At 32.9% G+C, this 27342-nt stretch overlaps 1 protein-coding gene across 7 annotated transcripts in view; it reads right to left on the reverse strand.

Moving 5' to 3' along the window:
- Positions 1-10477: 10477 nt before the first annotated feature.
- LOC133191871 (neuronal membrane glycoprotein M6-b-like) overlaps positions 10478-27342 on the reverse strand; it is a 36360-nt gene continuing 19495 nt past the window's right edge. For 5 of the 7 annotated variants that reach the window (XM_061327614.1, XM_061327615.1, XM_061327616.1 and 2 more), the window contains 6 exons: positions 15017-15179; positions 14696-14855; positions 13834-13990; positions 13625-13677; positions 13431-13496; positions 10478-12061 (listed from right to left, as the gene is read on the reverse strand). In XM_061327614.1, the coding sequence (XP_061183598.1) occupies positions 11939-12061; positions 13431-13496; positions 13625-13677; positions 13834-13990; positions 14696-14855; positions 15017-15179 (722 nt within the window). In that variant the 3' untranslated portion in view covers positions 10478-11938. Of the gene's footprint in view, positions 12062-13430; positions 13497-13624; positions 13678-13833; positions 13991-14695; positions 14856-15016; positions 15180-23017; positions 23179-24005; positions 24120-27342 lie in introns of those variants that run through there. The other 2 variants (XM_061327617.1, XM_061327613.1) reach the window with 2 other exon arrangements.

The raw sequence follows: 27342 nt of genomic DNA on the forward strand, positions 1-27342 counted from the left end.
TTTGTATTCTATATTTTTCATTTGTATTCAATAATTCTTCATTTGTATTGTATAATTTTTTATTTGTATTGTATAATTTTTTATTTGTATTGTATAATTTTTATTTGTATTGTATAATTTTCAATTTGTATTCTTTAATTTTTCATTTGTATTGTATAATTTTTATTTGTATTGTATAATTCTCCATTTGTATTGTATAATTTTCCATTTGTATTGTATAATTTCTCATTTGTATTGTAAAATTATAGAATACAAATGGAAATTTATACAATACAAATGGAAAATTACACAATACAAATGGAAAATTATAGAATACAAATAAAAATTATACAATACAAATGAAAAATTATGCAACATAAATGAAAAATTATTGAATACAAATGGAAAGTTATACAATGCAAATAAAAATTATACAATACAAATGAAAAAATATACAATACAAATGAAATATTATAGAATACAAATAAAAATTTTACAATACAAATGAAAAATTATAGAATACAAATGGAAAATTATAGAATACAAATAAACATTATACAATACAAATGGAAAATTATAGAATATAAATGGAGAATTATAGAATATAAATGGAAAATTATACAATACAAATGGAAAAGATCGAATATTGCAACGTTTGACATGCCATAGTCAATGACTTTGACAATTTTCTAAAATTTTAACATTGCTGATAAATTTTGTTTGAGAGTAGATATAGCATTTACATTTGACGTGTGCATTACCTGTTTCAAGACCTTTCCGATTGTATACTCTGGTATTTGACTTCGTGACCCTGACCTTAAAGTTTAACCTAAGTTTTTTTTTTCAAATTACTTTTAAATTTGTAATAACTTTGAATGAGAGAGGATAGCGTTTTCATATTTCTACATGTACATTACCTATGTCAACACCTTTCAGAAAAGTATATCATTTTTGACTTCAAGACCTTGACTTAGAAGTTTGCTCCATAAGAGACAGGGCTTTTATATTTTTTTCACATGTGCATTACTTGTGACAAGACCTTTCGGATGTATTATGATATTTGACTTCATGACTTTGATCTTGAAGATTGATATAGTTTTGAGAAGTTATGATCTTTGCCATGAGTGTTATTAATTCAATAATTGATGTCTTTTTCGTATGAAGACAAGACAGGTACAATATACCATAAATAATGGTATCCCATCCACCAAGACACTGAAAGCGGGGGACCACAATTCTTTGAATTTGCTTGTTTACATTGTCAGTAAAATTTCTTTCGTCTAGCTTATTGATGGCCTAGGCCATCTTTAAAAAATTTTTTGTTTGCCCTCTCCCGACCGACTGGCCAAAAATGGACCGACTCGAAACTTTTTTTTCCCCTGAATCTTGTCAACATTTTCTAGAAAAAAAATTCCCACCTACCTACCAACCTTATTTTTTTACTCGGAGTGGGGAGAAGGCAAAAAAACATTATTTTAAAGATGGTCCTACACATCCCTAGTTGTTCCACACATCACAGAGAAATTCCGAAACTTCATTGTCACAATTCCAGTGTCTCTCTGAAAACTTTAATAAAGTAAAAAAAAAAATAAAGTTAATTCAAGTAAATGTAAAAGTTTCTTCAAGTTTTAAATTTACTGAAGAAAAAAACTGTATGATCTTACTAGATCCAAATGGCAGAGCTGCATTTAGCTTGAGCCGTATTTTTCGACTTTGGACAAAAGTGAATCCCCGAGCAACATTGCTGGATTTAGTTTTATCACGTAATGGATGACAACACGTTCTTTTGTTTCTTTTCCAATGCATGCAGACCTAAAACACCTCTGTGTTTCATACATGCAAGTTTACATAAATTAGACACCCCAAGTCCCATGGCACCTGCACGGTTTAGTATAAAGAGAGTTTCAGGAACAGAAATGTCTTCTGTTCTGCATTTTAATTATCTTGTATGAGCAGCTGTATCTTTTTTACATTCTTTTAATAAAACCAGAGTTGTCCCCAAAAGAACACCTTATTTTTTCGTATGCCATTAAGACGTCATACTTTTAGTTCCTTTAAGTAAGGAGACTTCCACTAAGGGAGCGGTCCTTCGGATGAGACCATAAAAACCGAGGTCTCGTGTCACGGTAGGCGTTGGCACGATAAAGCACCCTCATTGTTCATTGGCCCTGAGTGCCGATTAAAGGTCTAAATTTGAAGCCCTTCACCGGTATATGGTGACATCTCTATATGAGTGAAAAATTCTCGAACGGGACGTAAAACAACATATAATCAATCAATCCATTAAGGCAGATATTTTTTCCAATACTTCACCCCTATTTCATTCGATGTTTAAACTTGTATATTTACATCCACTGAATATTATTTCCTTTATTTCTTATAAAAACCATTGCCGTTAATCTGTCCATAAACAACAATAAGCAAGCCACCTGCATAGATTTTTTAAGCAACGGCTGTTCCATCAATTATGCATACAATGACGTACACATCTATAATATAATATTTAACATATTTAATTTACTTTGAATGTTTGTTTTAAAAAGATATAAATATAAACAATAAAATGTCTTTCTTTGTTTGTTAGTACGGGAATTAACGTCGCAGCTATTGCAGAAAAAAATTCACATAACCCGCTTACTTTAAATAATTTTATTTGCAACCAAACTCCTCGTAGCTATGTATTGATTTTTTGGAGTTTTTCATTTAAACAGATATGTATTCATAATATTTTATGCGTTTCTTGGGTTTTTACAGCATTCTACATAGGGTGGCAGTTTTCCACACATTGATTTAATCAATTTTAAATCCCACTATATATGGAGTCAAAGTTGATATTAAAATAAAAACAAATATTTCTAGATAGGATGTTTCCAAAAATTTTTAAAAAATATTTCTCATTTGAATAAAATTGCAATTTTTTGTTATTTTTATTCGTAAATTTATTACTATTTTCTTCATATTTTTAAAAGAAACCATGCTAAAAATAGAACAGGCCCTTTAAATTGGAACACATGGGGAATTGGCAGTATTTACACTGAATTATATTAGAGGACACATGCTAATTAGAAACTATCAAATCAGTTAAAATGATCACAATGCCTTTCATAATAAAATTTGGATTTGGCATGGTTTTCTCGTAGACACGCATTGATTAATTTAATTACAATGTACATTTAATTATAAGAATAATCAATAATAAAAAAAAAACAGTTGCAATAAATACATTCTTTTCTTACAACTTACAATTTAAATATCCTACAAATGTTTCCATAATGTTCCCATATTGTAAAAAAGTGGTTGTTTCACCTAGTGTACACCGAGATTTAGATTATGCCCTCTTTACTGTGTTCTTTTGGAGGGTTTAGATTTGTTGCAATGCTGGGAGACCTCTTTAATTTGGAAAAGGGATTTTCGATATGTCTTGAATACTTTTCTAACCCGATTATTTACGTCTTCTTTTATGTGAAAAATAAAGTATTCTTTATTTGTTTATGAGATTGATCACTGTTCGTTATCTTCACCTTTTACATTGTAACAAATTACCCCTCTTACGGTGGGTAGGAGTATCTTAGGCACGTACTGTTACACAGAAATAATGCATAGAAATAGTTTCATACTTTGGATTCTACATGCATTGAATTTACGTATAGAACGTTTATCCAGATATGGTATATACTTTTCCTTCCTCTAGATCACTAGTAAAGCCATAGTTTCCATGAGGATTCACGAATTTGTGCTAAAACTCTATTTGCATTCGACAAGAATGACCAGTTTTTCAATAGTTTTTTTAAGAATGTAAAAAGAATGTAACTATTGATCGCTAGAAAAAGCAAAACTATACTTTATATTATATCATATAGAAAAATGGTACTCATCCATGATTTGTTACTTGTTTTAGTCATTTATACCAAAATAGCAAGTAAATCTATAATGCAATTATAGAAATGAAAAGTATGTAAACACTCAAATTTTATATTATTTCTGAGATTGTTTACATCTTAATACCAAAGGCAGGTACCAGGGGCACGTTATATCAGAGACAGAAAACTCAATCCTCTCTCAGAAATCAAAACAGAAGTCTCTCATTTTCAGAAGTAGCACCAGATCGAACCAGTACCCAAAAAGCTATCGAATGACAGTTAACTATTTTTTCCCATCTAGCCCAGGATCAAGAATTTAAGCCTGAGCGTTTTGGCTTTAACTTGATTTGCTGAGAGATGGTAGTCAATGGATAAATATTAAAGTCTGCCTGAAATCCTTTTAGGGCTACAAGAAGAGGATGAAAATCCGCATTCGGACAGTTTTAAATCACTTCTGTCCAAATAAATTACATATAAAAAAGCCCACTCAAGACCTTTCAAAGCAGATATGATGAGGACTACAAAATTACACATTAGACAGTTCATCCGGCATGGTGAATACGCTGAGGAGGTTTGCTTTCAATTGCTGCTGGTATGAAACATTTAAAGACAGCTGCAAAAACAATTTTTTCCATCAGATTGAACCGATCACAGTAAGGTATTGAGTCACATTTTGTCCGCCGTCACGAAATGTCTGCCTTTTTTCGGAAAAAATCGTCACGAAATGTCCGCCGTCACGAAATGTCCGCCTTTTTTTGTTCACTTCGTGAACGGGAGGCCAGAGTTCGATTCTCATTCGCCGCGCCGCGTCAAACCTGAGACGTAAGCACAAAGTAGTGACTGTTCATTCGCCAAGCGCCCGGAATAAGAAGTGAAAGTCGCGGGTCTTTCGGATGAGACCTTAAAAACCGAGGCCCCGTGTCACGATAGGCGTTGGCACGATAAAGAACCCTCACTGCTCAATGGCCCTGAGTGCCGGGTATAGGTCTAACTTTGAAGCCCTTTCACGGTATATGGTGACGTCTCTATATGTGTAAAAAAAATTCTCGAATGGGACGTTAATATACAATCAATCAATTCATCAGATTGGATAGCTTTAAATAAGGGTTCCTATTGTTCTCAATTTTGCTTACGACTCGATGCCCTGTTAAAACTGAGTTGCTCTTACGCTTTGAGCAATGTTTTGATTGTTTTTCCATTCGAAGAATCCTCATGTTTTAGAGGGTTGCAGTAAATACAAAATTGACAGAATCTTCGATTTTCATGTTCAGTAAATGCTGAACAATTTCTTTTTTGGTAAACATTCCTTGAGGGAAATAATTAAGTTTATATGAAAAAGCATGCAAATATCTAAGGCCATAAGAATAAGATCTTTAAACAAAAAATTTTTCACCGTTTTCCTGATTCCTTTTGACTTAATTACACTAAATTTTAATCTACCAAGCAGAAACGTTCAATACAAAGTTAAAGTTTTTTTTAAATTTCTTTAATTTATTATAGGATTAAACGTTCTTTTTTCGCACTTTTATGTAAAGTTGGTGAGTACAAAGGCGTGAGTTTACACATCGATAAATTCTGAAAAAAGAACGTTTAATTCTTATATTTCCAATATTTCCTCGGCATTATGCTGCTACAACTTTTGTATATGGCGTAGGAATACATTGCGCACTATGAAAATAAAACAGTCCTGAGGAACATTGATAAAATTAACTTTAATTTTGAAAACATACAATAAAACAAACTCAATAAACATCAACTAGTATTGTTTAAGTCAACAAATATCAGGAATACAATTAATAACCTTCCATAATCGTTTTTAAGTATTCGTCCTTGACATGTTTTTTTTTTATAGTACAGAAAGCGTCACTGGTTGAAATGGAAGTGGCATTACTCAAACATTGAATATGAGCCAAAACCTGTTAAAAGACGGGACTCTCGATTGATATTGACCCTTTGGTTTGTTTACAAGAGCTGGTAGAGATGCAGGGGGTGGACAGACTGGATAAGGTAGGCCTAGAGCAGGAGCTGGGACGACAGGTAAGCCTGAGTTTCTCTCTCCAGCAGCAACGCTTCCTAGAACGGAACTGATAATTTTTTTTGTTGAACGCTAGAGCGACGGTAATACGATTTTAGAGACTCTTCACATTTGTGATCCGACATAAGCATAATGTTTCTGTCTGTCAGTTCTGCGTCGCTCGTGGCTGTAATGGCCGTTGTTCTCAAAGAATGTACTGTTTATTTTTGTGTTGTAGAATTTTTACATATGTCTGGCGTAAATGTAGTAAACCTTTTTGGTTTCACTGGCATATTTGAATACCAAATTTCATGAGCATCGAGATATTCTGAATGCAGAGCATCTTTGTCACACTTATTTGACAGGGCAGATGGCTGTACCAGTGGCATACATACGTTTGTCTTGTGCTTCCTCAGAGCTCTCCTCTAACCCTCCTTGGTGGTTTTTTGATGTGTCTCGTGTGTAATGGTTATATATTCTGTGCCATTTTTATCCTTTTGAAATTTCAAAGACTTTAGTGATAATTGGTGGTGAAATTCACATCCCCGACTGACAAAATGAATTACCAAATTCTGAGTCTTAGTCCTACAGGATTGTTTTCTGAAAGGTAGGTGTTAATTTTTATCAGATCATCATTAGGAAATGTGACGTGATGTTTTGTAGGTTTTGATAATCCTTGCTATAAGTTGACATTTTGATATCATTGACAGCTGCTTTTTCAATAAAAATGGAACTCGTAGATTTACTTACCTTGTCATTGGTCATTTGCAAAATTATTTTGTTAAAAAACATTCTGATTGTACACACAAGTACTCTGAAGTTGACATTAAAAAGATGCTTAAGTTTCTGAGTGCCAATATCTATGTGGTTTTTGGAGACCAGGTCTTCCAACAATCTATTGGAATTCCCATGGGTACCAATTGCGCCCCGTTATTAGCAGACCTTTTTTCTTATTCATATGAAGCAGAATTTGTCCAAAATCTTATACGTGATAAGAAGAAAACACTTGCTGTGGCCTTCAATTCGACATTTAGATAAATCGACGACGTATTGTCAATAAACAATTGTTATTTCCATTCTTATGTCGATATGATATATCCCAGTGAGATACCACAGATTCTGACACATCTGTTTCATATTTGGATATTTTACTAGAAAAAGACGTTAATGGTAATCTAACAACCAAGCTTTATGATAAATGTGATGACTTTAATTTTTCAATCGTCAACTTCCTTTACTTATGCAGCAATATACCTTCATCACCTGCATACGGGGTATATATCTCTCAGTTGATTCGATACGCAAGAGCATGCTCTACGTATGTACAATTTCTAAAACGAGGTAAATTACTGACAAACAAGTTGATGAAACAAGAATATCAGCAGTCCCGTTTAAAGTCATCATTTCGTAAGTTCTATGGTCGATACAATGACCTTGTCAGCAAATACAATTTATCATTGAGTCAAATGCTGACTGACGTTTTTCATACTAATTGCTAGGCCATTATTTACACACTGAATTGTCGACGGATTTTTCCGTTATTTCCAGATCATACAAGGAGCACACGGCGGGTGTGACTGGTCGGCAGGGGATGCTCACGCCTCCATGGCACCTGATCCAACCTCTGATGTTTTGGAGGTCCATGTTTGCTCTGCACCTATTTTGTAATGTTTAATGGACTTTTGAGCTTGAATACTGTTCGTTATCTCCATATATTTCATTTCAGCTTTGAACTTAGCATGGCATTTGAGCTTTTAAATTCAGTGTCCTTCACAATATCAATTTATCTACCTATGTCTTTCAAATATCTGTTGATAGCTGCTATTACATTTTTCATTGAGTTTTTGTGGTATTCAGCTGCATGTTCCTGAGGCATTTTCTTCACACGACTACTCAAATTTTTTGGCTGTGCTTCAGCATAGAATTTTCTCAGATTCTCATTCAAGACAGGTGCAGAAATTGTATGCAAGTCTAATACCTCATTCAGTCTTTCCATACACCATGCTGAAATAATATTGTTGATTATTACTTTTTATTCTTTTAAATCTTGAATTTTGAAATTGATTTACTTTTTTAATCATTGTTAATTGACAGTCTAGATCTCTACCAGTTTACACTGTATTAGAATGTGTGCTGAGTCATCTGATTTAGTTTGAAACAGACTATAGCTTATAGAAACAATTCTTTGGCTTAAATTTTTCACACCCATCTATCCATAAATGATCATGTTTTGATTTTTTATTCTAATATCAAAACTGACCATTGAGTGGGTTGAATTGGTGAATTATGCATCTTAGAAACAAAACTGTTATTTACAATATATGCTCACCATTAAAGACACCAATGCCCCATTTGGTATTTTTCTTTGTCGAGTTGCTGTATTGGTTAGTTTCAATCTCCAGCAGATCTTGTTCCTCTAAGGTCTTAAATCTCTGAGCAGTAGTCACCTCTGAAAAATTGTCTGGTGGAGTCTGTAAATTTGTGTTTATGTGTGAGGCCCCAGTAGTACTAGGTTGCAGCTCAGCTTCTGTAACTGCTTCTAAAGTTTGGTCTTGTATGTTTGTAACTGCATCCAAGAGCATCTCATCAAAACCTTGGACATCTGACTGGAGTACATCTAGAAGACTAAGAACCTCTCCTGAATCCATTTTCTCGGATAAATTTAACTCAAATGTTACTGGGGGTGCCTCAAAACTTTCGTTTTCATCAGATTCCATTTTACATGTAGTACCATGTATTAGGCTACATATGACGTCTAATGCAGACGATAAAAAAAAACTTATTTTTTTTCAAATTTTAAAATATTTTCTTTATTTTAAGTGATTAAAAAAGCATTTTAGATATAATCTATATTTTTTAATTTAATAGCAATGAGAATAAAACGACTTTTATACAATCAAAGTAAATAGAGAATCAACGAGAACATGGAGGCAGCCATATTGTTTACACTAGAAACAAGGTGAAGAAAGTAGTTCCGGCCGTAAAATTTATCGATGTGTAAATTCTTTTTGGAGTCTGTTCTTGTCCAATCAAAACACAGAAAATTAATGAATTTTATCAATATTGGAATTATTCAGTCTTGTTCAAAATTCTGAAATAAAATAAGCATTAAAACAGAGGATGAATAATACTGAATAGAACTCAAGCTCCTTAGTAATAACATATTCAGAGTTTATCACTACTGTTGTTACTTAAGTTTTGGTTGGCACATAAGCGTGAAAACTTTCTTATTCTTTTGGTCTCCACGAAGTGCAGAACTTCCTCCTTAAGGAAAATAAAGACCACCATTCCAAGATGCATGAAATACTCGCTAAATGTTATTCCACCTACTAGAAAAGTAACGTGTGAAAGTCCCATATTCTTTGAGTGAATGCCCTCATCGTTTAAGCAAAATTATTTTCCATCCTTCAATAATTCAGTAGAACTGTTGCTTTTGATTTCTAATGCGGAAATTCGGACAATCCTTTTGAATCAGAGGGATATCCAGTTTTGAAAACTCTGTTTTCATAGAAATATGACTAAATCGGATATTTTAGATCAAATGATTTTTGAGGCGTGGGGATTAAAACTTCGTATGAAATGCTAATGACATATGATATATGACGTGTAACGGGAGAGGAGAAAAATACGACGTACCAGACTGGGGTTCGAACCCGGGTGCCCTGAATTTCTAGTCAGGTGCTCTACCAGCTTAGCTGTCTGCCCACCGGCGATCGAACCCGTCTGACTGCCACATTCCTCCTTATTTAAATTTAAGGCACGGATGTATTCTGTATACGATTTCAATACAAAATCATTTTTTTCCAAATTTAGTCCACTGGAGACAAGTGGTTCTAAATAAATTAAATATTTGATTCCTTCTTTCAATGTTCCAAATCTAAATCACAAAGTAATTATAAGAATAATCGGCATTATATTCCAGAACCCGTTGTCTTGTTTTCTAACAAAATTAATTCCGATCCATTCGTCCAGTATGTATTTCAAAATTTATCAATTTACACCTCCATATATTGTAAGCGTATGTATTTATATGTTCAAAAGAATAATGCTTTTGGGGGAAAAAAATCCTTCATACATAATGTTTTGGGTTTTCATATTTAAACAAGTTCTGCAAGACATTTCAGAAGTTAAGTTTAAAGTGAATTTTGATTTCTTGCGACTGTTCAATGAAACAACCAGTTTCTATTGAAAATACTCATAATTAACGGAAACAATGCGTTAATTCCATTACATTAATAAGTTACTGCTTCAGTCTGGTGTAGGGTGTTGTATGAAATATGAAGATAACGAAGAGTAATCAAATCCATAGTCTATTGAAACAATGCAAATTTGGAGCAGAGCAAACATCGGCCTCTAAAATTATCAGACTTGGGATCAGGTGCCATGGAGGAATTATTATCTCTTGTCCACAATTATTATCTCTTGTCGACCGGACACTTCCGCCGTGTGCTCCTTGTCGGGCAAACGGAAAATCTCAATTTATTATCATCACATATGATTGTGGAAAATACATGTAATTTGTGCACCATACTTTAAAAAAAAAAAAGAACGACTTTGAAATGTTCCGAGAATGGAACACTGGAAAAGTACTACAGGTACTAAGAGTAAAAAAAAAAGATACATCTTGTTTTATACATTTATTAAAGAACCAACTACGTATTACGTAAATATTCTTGAACATTTTAAACATGGATATAAATAAACAACCTCTCCTCATTTTGATACAATGAGTTTGTGTCTGACTAATTCGGAAAATATATGTTTCTTCACAATAAAACACTGATATTTGTTTATCAACTAATAGATTCAAACTTGATAACTCAACAATGAAAAACATTTTATCAACAAATTTCCTTTGCAAAAAGAGTGATTTTCTTCTCAGATCACAAAAATCTTAACAGGCACAAATAGGTTTTATTTTTCAAACAATCAAAACATAAGTTAATGCCTTTAGCTGACAATACAACAACGAACACGTATTTCACATGTTACTATATGTACAAAACGCGTTTTGCACTTAACCTCACTTTAAATTGTTTTGTTAAATTGTACACGTCTGATTGTTTTAATAATGCACTTTAAGTCTGAGGAGTTTTATATTCCAATTGAGACAAATGTCCTTCAATACTTTTTGGAGGTCATTGGCTTTGGATCAATTAAAAAATGGCCGATGCTTTCAAGACATTAAAATATACAGCAAGAAGTTAATCTAATGAAAACGATTTTTGTTTATTTATTGTAAAATTTAGACATTCATCAATTATTGTCTGTTCTTGTTCATGATTTACATAATAATTACATTGTACACAGTTAAGGCAGATATATCATGTTTTACATATAGAGTTATTGCTCTTTGTCGAGAATTTGATAAAGGAAAATGCTTTGTACGTGGTATCACGATCATAGCAGAGGGAATAGAGAATTTATAGAACAGTTTAGAAATATTGAAGTAGTAAACCAAATCCTGGTCAAAATGCATAATGGAATTTCTTAAAATATCATTGGCCCCCTTGCTTTTCTTCTTTAAACCCTGAAGAATCCCGATTTCGAGTCCTTTGCATGAGTTCTAAACCGTAAGTATTAATGTAAAGCTAATTATGTAATGCCATTTGCTATTATTGTTTACTGATACAAATATCCTTCTAAGCAAATTTTACAACAACAATCTAATTTTTCTTAGATACATAATTATATATATATATATATATATATATATATGAAACTATGTATTGCACAATTCCATTTAAAGCGAATGTTTCAAAAATATACATATAAAAAAAGAGGAAATGTTGCTGCTGCCCTTATTTCCTCTGTGCTTCTTAAGGCTGTGTCTTTTTCATTTAGCATCAAGGTGTCTTGGTTTCTTAATGTTTTCGTAGCAGGCAATATTACTGTTAATACCCCAGTATAACAGCTATAATAATCGAAATGATGTAATATCATGGGGTACATTTTTAATCTCATTTTGAAAAATATGTCTTCTATTTGCAATTCCTCAGCAGTAAATAAATTTTCTTTATTAAACCATCCACCTGATGATGTCACAGCTGCCTCGTTTATAGTCATGTAAACTCTTGTTGTTTGCTTACATGGTGGTGTCTGCGACAAGCTTTGAGTTGGCCATGTCATCATCATAGGCATTGAGTGTAGCAACGCGAGAATTCCGAAGGTGGGCAAGATTTGCGCTGATGGCAATCATAAAGTGGATCTGGAATATAAAATCCAACAAAATCAGAATATTGGATGAGTGCCCTTCTGTGAGAACGTACAGGATATGAGAAATGTACAGGATAAGAGAAACAAAGACTTAAGTTTACACGAGAATGACCAATGATGGATATCAAAATAAAAATTAACTAATAAAAAGAATTTTCATCAAAATAAGTGAAACGGGCACACACACAACAAAAATAAGGATACATGCAGTCTGATTTTGAAAAAAAAAAAGTTTTTTGGTACTATTTATATATATATGAACTGACAAACAACTTCAACAGTAACGTCTTAGATTTCTAAGCTTAAAATAAAACTGAGACAGACTTTTTATTCAATTTCCTAATAAATTATGAAGTTATTTATAGTGTAACGAAATGTTTATCAACAAATTGCTTATCCTACACTTAGGCTTTCAATAGAAATTACTTTAACTATTTTATAAACTGTTCATTGAATTAAAAAAAAAAGCTACTTAGCTGTTAATCTACGGAATGTTTATCATTACTTTTTTAAGTAAATATTGGAAAGATATATTTGAGTGCGAAATAAAAATATTCCCAGCTTCTATCCGATAATGACTCGCACTATAAAAAATGTTTATAAATCATCAACTTGAATACTTTTGTTTTACCATAATCAACTAAAATTAACGATAGAAAAAAGCTCGCACGCGTAGAGTCTTCTAGCTTTCTGCTTTCAAACATAATATTCTCGTTTAGTCGCATTACAAGTGCTTAAGGTTGCACACCACTTCGACTTAAATTTGCAACAAAATGTTGCAAATTCAAAATGATTTTCCTGTGCTTTCATAATGAACAATTAATACATGTAGGTGCTTTTTTCATGCGTGCCTCACGCTTAATTACTATATCAATGGCAAGGGAACCCAACACTTGTTGACGCCATATAATAACCATTTATTTTTAACAAACCTGGCACATGTATTCAAGATATTGCTCTATTTTAATGTAGACTGTCACCTTCTCCATACGAACTGTTAGTAATGAGGAGGAATATTAGCAAATGTTATCATTTCGAAGCTAAACAAACACAAGGCAAAGCAAAGTGAAAGTGAAAGTTACGCATAAAAAGAAAATAAACGAAAAGTACAAGTGCTGAATATAAAATCTACTGAAATAAGACATGCTTTCAAGAACCTCGGTGTAGGTGTTACATAATTTTAAGATGTTTCATAATTTTTCAGACTTTTATATGCTAGCAAGTAGCGTTCAAGTCTACATTCAAACTAAGAGACTTAAAATATCATTTTGCAAATGTTTAAATATATAATGTTTTAGCTGACATTTCATGTGAGTAGTAGAAAGCATAAAACAGTTTGTTATGACTGTATATATACTCACCAAGCTTATAGCTATCAAAATAGATGAAACTAGTGCTGCAATATAGCTGACGATTAGTTGTTTTCCCTGCAAAAAATCACAAGTGTTTTAAACTCCAGCCGTGTATAAAGGTTTATATGTCTTTTAATAGAACGGTATATATTTTAAAAGATAACATTTAATTTGATACTCATTTAACATGATGTTAAACCTACCTCTCTTTCAAAATTCTGAAAGTCAGCGCCGCAAAATTCTTGTTTCTCCAAGCCTGGATAAAAAAGCAAGGATTAAATGAATTCAGTATTTAAATTCAATATTTTATATTTATATAATTAATATATATCGATGTAGATAAACAATTTTAAATGCATATTTTATTTGTCTGTAATACCACTTTTTTAAGCATGATCATTTTATAAATTACCATAATGGACTAGATTGATGCACTTGACGAGTTTGCCGTCGGCTTGAGTGGTTGTGAAATCTACAAAGTACAGGAGGGATAGGAGGTAGACGGGCACGGCCAGGACGACCGACGCCACCATCCAAGAAAAGCCCAGGATGTAACAGAATATCATCAGCTGTAGAGATATCACAAGATCCTTAGAGTCACAGTGCTATTATGATATCAGGGCACAAACGCACTAGGTCTTACACAGGACTTGAATGGATTCATGGATTGTAAAAGACGAAAAACGCACAAATGAAGTCAAGTTTCTAGTTATTTGGCGGAATTTTTAGGGGGACTGTAGGTGATCAAAAAACAATGGGTTTCGTTTTTACTACGAGAAAAAAAAAGAGTTCTAGAAGATGTTTAAACTCTTCAAATAAATGAATAAAATTGTCTTCTCTCTGTAAATACTTTATTATTGTAAGATATAAATTTCTATAATACTCGTTAAATCTTGATTAAAATGCGTACAGTACATGTAGATATCATAAATAATAATATAGCATCATATATCTAAAATAATACAATAGTATATTAGATAGATAATCATTTAGTAAATACGCAACTTCTGACTGCTAGTGAAATGTTTTGTTACCTGTGTGTTTATCTGCAACAACAGATTCAAGGAACAAAATCAAGAAATGTTTGGAAAATATTACTCTAACCCCCCAAATAAATATTTTCAGTGTATAATAATGTTTCAAAACAAGCAATATAAAAGATAAACATTAATAACTTTAGTGAAAACAGGTTGAATATTGCCTGCTACGGAAACAAATAAACCAAAAACTGTACAACTATCTATTCCATAACTTGTATGAATAAGAGTACTTACGAATATATTGAGCCCCTGAGCACATATGTTCTTTTTAGTGCTCTGGAAAACATGGCGGCTTGTGGGTTCGGTGGAAATATGGCCGACACAGAGAAGGAGCGTACCGATTACAAACATACTGACCACCACACCAATAAGGGTGTATTCAATAAACCACAAGCTGAAAAGACGTTATTTTCAGATATGAATTTAAAAAAATGGGAATTAAAATTGAAAACGATAAAGATATCACTGGATCTCATATCTATTGATGTACATTTTGTTACTTAAGGTAAGCTTTAAAATGCTTTTTTTATTTCGGTATAAAAATTGAAAACTCACAACTCATCATTAGCCAGCATGTCTCGTGTCTTTTGGGCACCAATCAAAAGCCCGCCCGTTAGTCCACCAAGTCCAACAAGCAGTATTATCCATGCTATCAGGGAACCACATGGCACTTGAGATAGGCAATGCAGGAATCTGTCACTGCACTTTTCACTTCGAGCTGTAAAAAAAGTTTTATTTTCCACTTACTTCACATATAACTTTATTTCTTTCTATTATATTTGCAGCTAAAGGTAAAGGTTTCTTTTTCAAATAACTTCCATATTCTTTTTCCAACTTGGAAATTCTTACGTTTAGTATGAAAGCTGACTTTGCGGGTGTTTGCCATCATGTTGTAATTTGCATAATGCATATATAACAACAATTCATGATAAATATACTTTCAAAAATTGTCTATCACTTATTTACTTGTTCGTTGCGTAAATCACATTACTATGGAAACACAATAATGAGCAACTATATTCTAGCGGCAATTATCATACTTCAGGCTTGGCAAATATTCTTGTACAATATCGATACTTGGACAAACAATTATCACCTTTATCATCAAATGATAAACACATTTTAATAAGATTCGCAAATGATGTAATAAATGCGTCGTAGAAAAAAATATATGAATAATTTCATATTATTTTATTTTAGGAATTAAAGAAAAATTAATTTGTTTATTTAATATATTACCTCCTCAAAGAGATAAACCAAAGTAGAAAAATATATTTATTTAATGAAATAAACATAAGTCAAGCACCTGCCGAATTTTCCCCTAAAAAGTACTGATATTCTTTTATCTTGCGTACAGATACATAAACATTAGATCATAAATCTTCAATTAACAAATGAACCAATCTGTTTGCAGTAGGGCCTGGTTGCAAAAACATGTGCCCAAGAAATATAAGCCAATATGGAACCAGCTCTTTTATAATCAAATATGGAGAAAACGAACAGTGATCAAGCTCAAAAGCCCATCAAAAAACGCAAATCAGGAGCAGAGCAAGCATTGGCCTCTAAAAAAGTCAGAGGTGGGATCAGGTGCCATTTAGGAGTTAGCATCCCCTGCCGACCGGTCATACCTGCCGTGTGCTCCTTGTCATGATCGGGAAAACGGAAAAATCCGTAGACAATTCTATGTGTAAATAATTGCCTAACAACTAGTATGAAAAACGTCAGCCAGCACTCGACTTAATGATAGATTGTATTTTTCTGACAATTTAAGGTCATTTTAGCGACCGTAGAACTTTCGAAATGATGACTTCAAACGAGACTGTTGATATTCTTGTTTCATCAACTTGTTTGTCAACAGCTTGCCTCATTTTAGGAATTGTTTGTAACGTAGAGCATGCTTTTGCATATCGAATGAACTGAAAGACACAAAACCCATTTGCAGGTGATAAGGGTATACTGCTACAAAGTAAGGGAAACTGACGATAGAAAAGTTGAAGTCATCACGTCTTTCAAATAGTTTTGTTTTTAGGTTACCATTAACGTCTTTTTCTTGTAAAATATCCAAATATGAAACAGTTGTGACAGACTACGTGGTATCTTTTCTTTCAAGTTCACTGGGATATATCTACATATGAATGGAAGTAACTATTGTTAATTGAAAATACGTCGTCTATATATCTAAATGTCGAGTTGAATACCAGGAAGTGTTTTCTTCTGCTCATAACAGGTTTTTGAATAAATTCTGTTTCATATGAATACAAAAATACATCTGATTATCGCGGGGCACAATTGGTACCCATGGAAATTCTGACAGATTCTTGGAAGACCTAATTTCCAAAACCCATATAGATATTGTCAATCAGAAACTCAAGCATCTTTTTAATATCAAGAGTACTTGTGTGTACAATCAGAATGTTTTAACAATATAATTTTGTAAATGACCAGTGAGAAGGTAAGTAAATTTACGAGTTCCATTCTTATTGGAAAAAAGCAGCCGTCTCTGATGTCAAAAAAACCTGGATTTTAATAATCGTGGGGAATGATTGTGTAAAGTGTTGAAAAGTCGTACCTTTTGATGTTATTGATTTTGGTAAAATTTTGTCATTTTAAATTTTCTAAGTAACAAAATCATTCAAATAGATTCGTTTTTGGAATATATTTACTTCAGTCTATTTGGTATAATCGTGCTTTACTGTAATTCATTCTGTCTGTTGATTATTTTTAATTCTTTATTTAAAAAAAATTCGATATGAAAGAAAAATATTTCTTTGCACTGAACAGAAAAGTGCGTTGATGCGTTCTAAAACGAACATCTACAATAACTTGTATTAACACTATGAAATATCAAATACTAATTGATATAAAGAAGTGTTAACAAAGAACCTGTAAGACCTTCTTATTAGGATACTGTTTTCAATTGTGACATTCATGAAGGTCCACCTTGCCACGAAAATACACGTAGCAAATGGGTTACGTGAACACTACTCTTAACTACTTATTCTTCTCGAATATCTTAGTTTATTTATTTATTTTTTTAATTTGTCTATGTAATAGTATTACATACAAGTGTATATTAAGCAATTTTAAAAAAGTTCGCATTAAATGGACCTCAGGAAAGTGTTTTCCTTTGGCCTTGTAAATAATCTGGTTGCATTTTTATTTGTAAAATAAATATCGTGGTCAACCGCCATGTGTAATTTCTAGACATTAAAGTTAAGCAAAAGCTTTTGGTAGAAATAGGCAGGAATGAGCTTTTATGTACATATATATTCATTTGAGGATAAAATACATGTTTGCATCCATTAAGCAGCTGGCGTATACGTAACTCCCACTACAAGGATACCACAAAAGTACGTGCTGAAAAATGAGTGATCCGTGTACACCTCACTCATGTCTTTAACTTTTCGAATACAGCACATTCATTTATAATCTTATTTACACAAAATACTGGATCCACTCCTGATGATCTCTTATATTATAATTGGTTTAAAACTGTTTATATAGACGACCATTGTTGATACAGGTTTAACAACTCAACATTACTCAATGAAAAATTAAAAAAAAAAATTGAAAGGGGTATTCAAAACGTATCACAAATTTAAAGAATAATGTTTTTTTTTAATTTTGGGAAACTTGTATGATATGAAGGTAACATATTTAGTTTACCTAGTGCATTTTCAACATAGACATGTAGGACACCACAGTACAGGAAAAATGTTCAAAGACAATGATGTACAATGCACTAGTGAACAGAAATCAGTGGTAACGTTATTTACTTACAAATAGAAAATACATACAAAATAATGTTTTCAATTACAATTACTAACCTTGGATTAATGCATTTATACTAAAGTCTAATACAGATTTTGTCATTCCCTGCAGATCTCGATTTACTAAGGGCAGATCACTCTAACTAACTACATAAAACTATCCTGGAATTAGAACTCTTTATTGTACAATGTTCAGAGGTTTGAGCTAACTCTGGACTAGTTTCAGGCAAGAATTCTCTAACATCGCGTTTTGTTTCTTGACATTTGTTTCAGTTGTATCAAACTAATGCATCAGACATTTACAATATTGAGAGTTACATGAGGAATTCTTTCTCACGATGCATTATTGCATGGAAACCATTTTTCAACATTACATTCATATACTAAGAAACATTTATTGATAATACATTTCAGGCTTGATTTATATTTTTACACCAGTTGGTTTTTTACTTTTCTACTACATATCGATAACAGTGACCCTGAAAAGACCAAACCTGAATTGGTTTAACGTCAACCGTATAGTCCAATCCACACTTTGCAATAGTTGTGTCCCTTTGCAGGATCAACCCAATGGTGAAAAGGGGAAGAAACGACTTTTCTCCTCTTAATGCTACCAAACATATTTGCATGCTCATATAAATCTATTGTATTTAAATTTTTTTTATTTCAATGTATGAGTAGCCCCATCCTGGGGCAATCCATACAAAAGAGGTAAAGATTTTTTTTTCAGTCAAATGACAGTTATAAACTAGAAAACTACAAAGGCTACTGTGAGGATTCCATGGGTTTCCCCCAAAGATGGCGACCGAGGGACATAATTTTGCAAAATTTTGGATTCAACTAATTGCTAACTCATTGCTTTGATTCTGTGGCACCGAAATCGAAAGTTGTGCCTCTTTCTTAAGGCTTCTAGCGTCTCTGAAAAAAGTTTAGAGTTGAAAAGCCAAACGATCTTCTTTCCATATGGTGTCAAAGACGTATTTTAGACACTCAGACACACGTGCGCAAATCTACTTGGAATATCTCCCGACATTATTCGAGGATAAACTACCGATATTGCTTCTGATCAATATACTAGGATGAAATTATGATCATCTCGAATTAAAAATCATGAAAAATGTCACGAAGCCTTTTTGCGATTTTGGTATCTGCATGTCTATATTTGATTAACGTTAAGAACGTTAAAAGAAGCAGCAAAAATCACACATTCAGTTACTTACTGGAAAAGGTCAGTCGACATTCCGCCTGACTGGAGTTGGACATTGTCAAGAAAAGAGAGGTACTGCGAGGCCGTACTCTTTTGGGGCGTCTGTTGTTATTTTCTGTGACGGAGGATGACAGAAATTCTGACATCTTTACCCGAGTATAGCAGATACTGATATTTTTCTCAAAACGTTCGCCATTATCCAGAGGTGATAATTGTTGCTAGGGTGAATCGTTAGCGCCTGCTTTGGACGTCCTTGGTGGTATATTCATAAAAGTTGTTGTTTTTCTACCTACCCGTTGGAATAATGTTTTGTACAAATCATCGATGTAATTATATATAATTTTATTTGTCAATTATTAAAGGCCTTAATTTGTTTTGAAGGAGATGCATAATTATGTCTTGTTCCTCATTATAAACCGTCATTACCAAACAAGGCTATGTTGTTATAAATATATATCATTATGGACCAAAAAGGTTTTTTCTTCAATTTTCTATTATATTACTTATTCACAAGATATTGGTCGCTCATGTGGCGCAGTGGTTAGAGCGTTTGCTCTAGAGTCGCGGAGTAAAGAACTGATCCTTACGTCGCTGGTTCGAATCTACTGCGGGACGTGGAGACCGGTCCTTCGGATGAGACCGTATAAACCATGGTCCCGCGTCGCATTAGGTGATGGCAGGAAAAAGATTCCTCACTGCTCAATGGCCCTAAGTGCCGAGTATAGGTATAAATTTGCAGCCATCCACCGGCACGTTTTGACGTCCCCATAAGAGTGAAAAATTCTTGAGAGGGGCGTTAAACAACAAACAAACACCACAAAATGATACCCGTTTCACGACGCATTGAATCCTGACTCACAACTCCCTAGTTTAAGATCTTAAGCCTTAGCAAAATAAAGATCTTACACTCAATTTCAATGCATGCTGTAGATTACAGGTACAACTTATCTATCGTGCCTACACTATGAACTCTGATATTAAATCTAGTTGCAAAAATTTTAGATGCAAAAATCGTTATCATTTAAATAATCTTTCAAGAAGATAAAATCTGGCTATAAATCACCTTGCATAACATCATAGTATGACACCTTCACATGTAGATAACAGTAAAAATGATGTAGAATGTAGAGTTCTCTTCCAAAATTAGTAATCCCCTCTTCGGATGAACTTTTAATAATGGTTGAAAAAAATGTCCATCACAGAAACAATTAGTCGTGTTAAATAGGACAAGGTTTGGTTTGAATAGATACCACTTATCAGCGTAACTGAAGCAAAACATATAGGTCAGTTGTAGAACCCGAATCACTCATCAGAAGTTAGCGTCAATAAAGGAACAAGGAAGCATCACAACTTATGTTATGCTGGACACAATAACCATGTTCCTGTAGACAGACATGATGATCACAGTCAACAAATTAGAAAGAGTTCATAGGTGAAAAAAGTTAATATAATATACAGGTGGTACTGTTCGGAAAAAAAGAAAATCTTTGATTACGTTCAAAGTATGCTCACTGTGTTACTTCACTATTTTGAAGTTCCCCATCCGTCTGTTCACACATATAAAACTTTGTTTTAACGCTACATATCATGTAATTAATAATTTTTCAAAAGAAATCTAATCTATAATTAAAACTCAATTTTAGCATACCCTGCGCGTCAAAAGACAGGAATCGACATTTCTTCAGAGGATTAGCTATTTATCCGAAGAGTAAGAGTTATCTCCCTTATCAGTGCTTCATGAACTTTTAAGCTTTCAAACCAACTCCTGGAGGTGAGGAAAAAATTATTCCTATACTGTACATCTATTCAAGTAAAGAATTTGAAGTTCTTTTCGAATTTGACTTATTAGCTAACATGTGTTTCAAAGGATGTGTTTCGTAAATCTTGCTCTGGCAATTACACATTGTCATCTGTCATAACTTGTGAGAAAGTCTGGGCAGTAATTGAAATACATGATATCTATGCATACTGTTTTTAATTGTTTTATATACCTTTGATGGTCAAAATGCATAGATTGACCTCGTTTAAAAAAATTATGTTCTGACAGACATATGCAGAGTTATCGTTCGTTCCTATTTAAGACATACCTGCAATGGGCTCACATCAAAATTTTTGACATAAAGTTAAAAACATGATATTCCATGGATAATTTGAAATGGAACTAATAGTTCTAGATCTTTTTAGGGAATATTTACCTTAAAAGACAAATATAAGCGCAGGCTTTTAATTATTATAATGAATTAAAACAAACGCATGCAGTATTTCTCGTGGTTATACGCGAGCCAACGACAGATGTGAATGAAGAGAGTGATGCGGTTTCAGCACAATATGCAGAATTAAACGTAGAAATGCAAATACAAGTGCAAATGAGCTTGTGCATATTTTAAATATAATCTAAAGATATGTATGTATTAATGGCATTGAAGGGAACTTGATAAATGGTCCGAGGCAGGAATATGACATACATTTTGTATATATGTATAACTTAATCATGGTCACTCAATGTAGTTAACAAAATCCATTTTAGGAACAACAGAAGAGTTTGACTGGCCTGAGACAGGAATATACAGACCATGCTTTGTATGTACAACTTAATCATGGTCACTCAACATGCTCAATGTAGTTAACAAAATCCATTTTAGGAACAAAGTGCGAGTAAAGAAAAAAAATTGATGTATAGAAGACACAGAAAACAGAATGATGTAATGACAAGTATTGCCCGGATGTCTATAGTTAATGGCTAATAGATGGTAATAGATCGAGCAATAAAACACTGGTTGGACGTTATTATCCACAAAATATCAATGAATGAACGATAAAAATGTCGAATACTTCGATATTAAGCTCACATATAGGGAACGATGCATCGATGACACCCCCACATAGAACATAACGGATTCAAATGGATGTCCCTGGAACGTTTGATGTAAAATTTTGGGGTTAATCGATATTTATTTCTTTTGAGAGCAATGGCCTACAACGCGTAAGTTTAACAAATAAATGGTATAGTCATTTATAAACGAAGCATCCTAAATTTCTGTACAAAACTTACGCTTTCTGAACATATCTCCCTCAAAATATAAAGATACGAATCTTCCTTTAAGAAAGAGTGTTCATCGCTGCAGGCCCGAGCTTACTATCTTCTTGGACATATCAACATATCTTCCGGCGACATTTCGTTAACCTTATGCATGTTGAAGCAGGCAATGAACATGGAAAGAGTGAAAGAAGACCAATTAAAGGGGTCATTTATAAACGCAACAGAAATGTTAGAAAGATGGAATCTAAATGTAACTTTAAATCTAATTAACCATGATAGTTCTTCAGAGAAACCTGCTTAATTAAAGACTGTATAATCATCTACTGAGATTCATTAGAATTCTGAAAAATGAGTTATATGATTACGGCATAATAATGCCTCGAACTTGATGTCAAAAGACATTATTTAAGTCATCACTGAGAGGAAGAGCTGCGATAGTGAACCAAAGTGGAGCCTGGATTTTTACAACCTTCCAACTCCGATGTAGATTCTCAAACACAATACACATTTCACTTCCTCACACTTGTTATAATAATTACCTTCTTTACGTTTATTATCTTGATCGTTAGCCTCGTTGGAAACCCCATTGCGCTCTTTTGGCTCTTCACTTATTTCCATGATGAAGAACTATAAATTTAATGGTTCAAAACGACCGATTGCAGTCGATCAAAGGCAACTATTATGCTGCATTTCCAAGAAAGAAAAATTCCCAAGATACACAAATTTACTCACACTGGAATATATACTTAAACCACAAATTACTCCTTAGTTATACAAAAATAAGGTTACACACATAGGAGCACCTCCCCACGCCTAATTGTACCGTGTCCAAAAACGCTTAAGAAACACTTATCTTTGTAAATTATGGGTCTTCCCCCAATCTTTGCATTATCACGTGAAGACACCCTAAGGCTAGTACAGAAGATCCGATCGGTTTTCGTAGTACTGAATTGATAGATGGCGATTACAACAACTACTCCGCTGTAGTTTCGGAAATTTTGGCAGCTTTCTTATCAATATCCAATTCTCACAACATAGGTAAAAACATGGGTAAGTGTGAAGGGCTGGCGGGATGTCTGATTCTCAAAAGTGTTGAGAATCAAGGTAGTGATTCACGCTGTAAGTATACACACACAGCGGCCTTGTACACATTAGCTGAGATTAATAAGAAACAATCACTAAACCTGTCCAACGATCGACATGGGTAAACCTTTATGTACAAAGAAACAAAAACATTAACCTATTGATTGAGGACCTACAGTACATGAACCTTGTTAAAATCGCATTTGTGTCGTATACATTGATTAAGGGTGTGATGCGACATCTTGCCAACTTATCTCCTTAAAATCTATACAAAAATTAGGAATATTATTTATATTTCTATTCAAGTATTAATCTGTTCTGGAAGAAGAAAAATGAGGTAGAGAAAAAAGATGACATTCAATTATTTTCATACAAACAACTTTTCACTGTTTTTGTAGAGTGGTTATTTTAACAAGCTATATATAAAAATACAAATTCACAAACCTTTTCGCATATTGTTAATCCTACAATTTCAGAGTGTTACAGAAAAGAAGGAAAGAACGTCTCTTCAATGTCAAGATACGATATGCTAGCGGGTCACCTTTAAAGAGAGCTGAATTTATATAAATATGAATTTGAAATTAGAAAGTGATGTATGCTAATATTAATAGCGAGGTGTTTTCGGTGCAAATGAAAAATGTCATTTTATTAAGAGCGTTATGGACGTTTGCGTACATGCAGGTGCAGAAAATTAAAAGTAGTCATATAGACTTGGATTGGTTAGTCTACCTTTTCAAATGATAAATATATTTTGTAAGGTATAACAAGTTGTTTTGAAATCAAAGAAAGATATTTTGTGTCAATGGCTAATTTCCGCCCCATTAGAGCCGAGAGGCTAACCGACTGAGTGTGATATTGACTACAGTGTATGTACTACCCCGTCTGTGGTTGGCAAAGTAATTCATTCAAAAACTCGCCGTACTCAATACATGTATATTTCTATGAATAATTTGAAAATTATAAGCATTAGACGTTGCAGGCCATATAACTTGTCAGTCTTCAAACGAAAATATAACTTTTGATTTTCCTTGATTTAATAATCAAAACTTAAGCTATATAAGTAGTCTGAAGTTTATTATCCCTCTATTCACTCATGAAATTTCACCTATATGATAATTATTTCCCAAAGGAAACCTAATTTATAATTAAAATGCACACAGTTTCATCACACCATGCGGGGAAAATGACAGAAACTTGATAATTTTATAAAGGAATAATATTCCTTTATTTCAGTGAGAGTTGTCTCTCTTATCAGAGGGTCGAGGAAGCTTAATCCACATTCTAAAGAATTCAATTTCATCTACTTTTCCTATGTTAAACTTTTCAAATGAATGCTTGAATTTGAATATTGATTAAAATTTTGCAGTCAATTCGATTTCTTTTAATTTTTTTCCTTGGTATACATACAGACCTTCTGGATCGTTTTATTTATTTTTTTTTTTTATATAAATAAATGTTTCATACTTTTTATCCCACAGAGATTTGGGCCACGCATTGCAAGTGTATCAGGACATGAAGAAAATTGAAATGTACTGAAAGTATACCATGAAACTTTTTTAAATACGTATATAGTAAAGGAACAGGCGATTCTAATAAAAGAACAGATGACCACATTAATGGTTTCATTATGTCACCTTGTAAGGATGCACATCCACTGAAACAAAAGTTGAACTTAATTACCCACAGGAACTTTGGACTAGCAAGTTCAGTTGAGAAAAAGGGGGTCCAAGAAAACCGATGGAAAATCGGTATGTCAGGAAGAATGGACAAAATACTAAAGAAAGAAGAAATTATTCAGCAGTTTCCCATGTAAGCTTAATCGGAAAACAAATCCCAATTAACAGTAGAAACGAACAGTTACAATGTAGTATTATACCAACTAATAGAGAAAAGAGTGTCAACATACCATCAAGTAGTTAATTAATATGAGATCTGTCTTTCTACATTTAATGAGAAGTATAGGTATTAATGTTGGAACAAAACTTCAACAGAATAAGACGTCAATCAATCATAATTAACCCTTCCAATCGTTCTTACATGTAGCACATACATCTACCATTTATGCAAAACAGCTCTGTTCAGATCAGATACTTATTCGCTGCAGCATTATAAATATGATCACGTGACAATGGAGTTTCAAAAGCAAAACAGTAGTTTCTGGGACAGCTTCATCGATTTTCTCCGATACACAAACACCGATAGTGACACAATTTATCTTAAAAGCTTCAACAAAACACACTGAAATCGATACATTAAAGAGAATTGCAAATATGAAAACTATCTTGCTTTTCAGAACACTGCAATCAGTTGTCGATTAACCCTTTTTTTTTGATGTTCACATCATACCAGCTTCTGATGAGATGAGTTTAATCTCAGTAATGAAACACTCATCTGGAAAATTGCAACCAAATACCAGAATTTGCAATTATCGCACAGACAAATTGAAACTCGTGCTGTTTAAGCTGGTATTGAATTTCGCATTTTCAAATGCAGTAGAACAAAACTTAGAGTATACATTGTATTGCTTTTACAATACTAGTAGATTTAAAACCATTAATTTCAGCTGATGTTATATTTTGTAACACAGTCTAACATTTATTAGGCGCGCTATACAATAATGCTTTATATTGTCATTACATTGATTTCTCCTATGTAACGAATCAAAAATGTTTTTGGCTTATGAAATGCAAATCAAGAATTCAAATTATCAATTAAAAGAAATCGGAGTTCTAAGGGGAGGGATAGATCAAAATTGCTCTCTGTTAGAAATAGAAGAAGGTTAATTTATTTTCATTAGCTTGTATTATACATGTATAAATGTACATGTACTTGTTGCTGTCGAAACAAGATAAGACAGGATTGTTACAAAGCAAAGTGCCATAATATAAACAAGATACATTTTTTTTTTTTTTTGCACAGAAGAGGAAATTCAAAATAAAGAAAATTAGAATTTGTACAGACACAAATATAATAATCACGTGTAAAAAGTTTCACAGATATATGAGTTTTAAAAATTCTTTAATTTTCAGAAACATTGATCTGGCTTGCAAATAGTCATTAAATATTATAATATGACACACGATGTACGTTTTAATGAACTACCCCTTGGAGAATTTATTTCCCTTTTTGCTTTGATTTCCGATAAAAAGATTTCAAAGAGTATTCTTTTTTCTGAAAATTCAATGCTTGGCCGTTTTCTTAGAGGAGCCTAAATTTTACATTGAATTTTTTTTTTTACACACATAATAATGAAACATGGTTCAGTGACCGTTCTTGACAAAAATGAAAAAAGAACTTAATTTCATGATGATACCAATTGATTAGCTAAGAGGATTATACCAATTTTTATCTGTATCCGTGCTAATGCAGTAATGAAGTATTTTCGTTTAGATAACACATTACTACAGCACAGAGTTGGAACTTGGCAATAACAAAAGCCTAATAGTCTGCAAAAACATTAAAGACAAAAGTCTCCCAGCTATCTCGCGCCTTTGGGAAAATATCACCAAAGTTCTGCTACAATCATTCCAGAATTAGCCAAGACACAACTATGAAAATCAATGCGGAAAATACACTCGGCTCGTTCTGTTTCAGTGATTTTCTGAAACACTTTCACCACATTTTACAACTTGGGAGAATCACTTAATATACATCTCATGAAATATTAAATTGCTGTCACTAGAAAAAAATCAAAGAGGATAAGGTTTAGTTATTTTATACTGATTGTTTCTCCATAGTTACTTGGAAACAGGGATCAATGTCAATAAAAAAGATTCTAGAC

This window comes from Saccostrea echinata, unplaced genomic scaffold (assembly GCF_033153115.1).
Source record: "Saccostrea echinata isolate AGI-Se365-2 ecotype Australia unplaced genomic scaffold, CSIRO_AGI_Sech_v1 ptg000025l, whole genome shotgun sequence".
Taxonomy (NCBI): domain Eukaryota; kingdom Metazoa; phylum Mollusca; class Bivalvia; order Ostreida; family Ostreidae; genus Saccostrea; species Saccostrea echinata.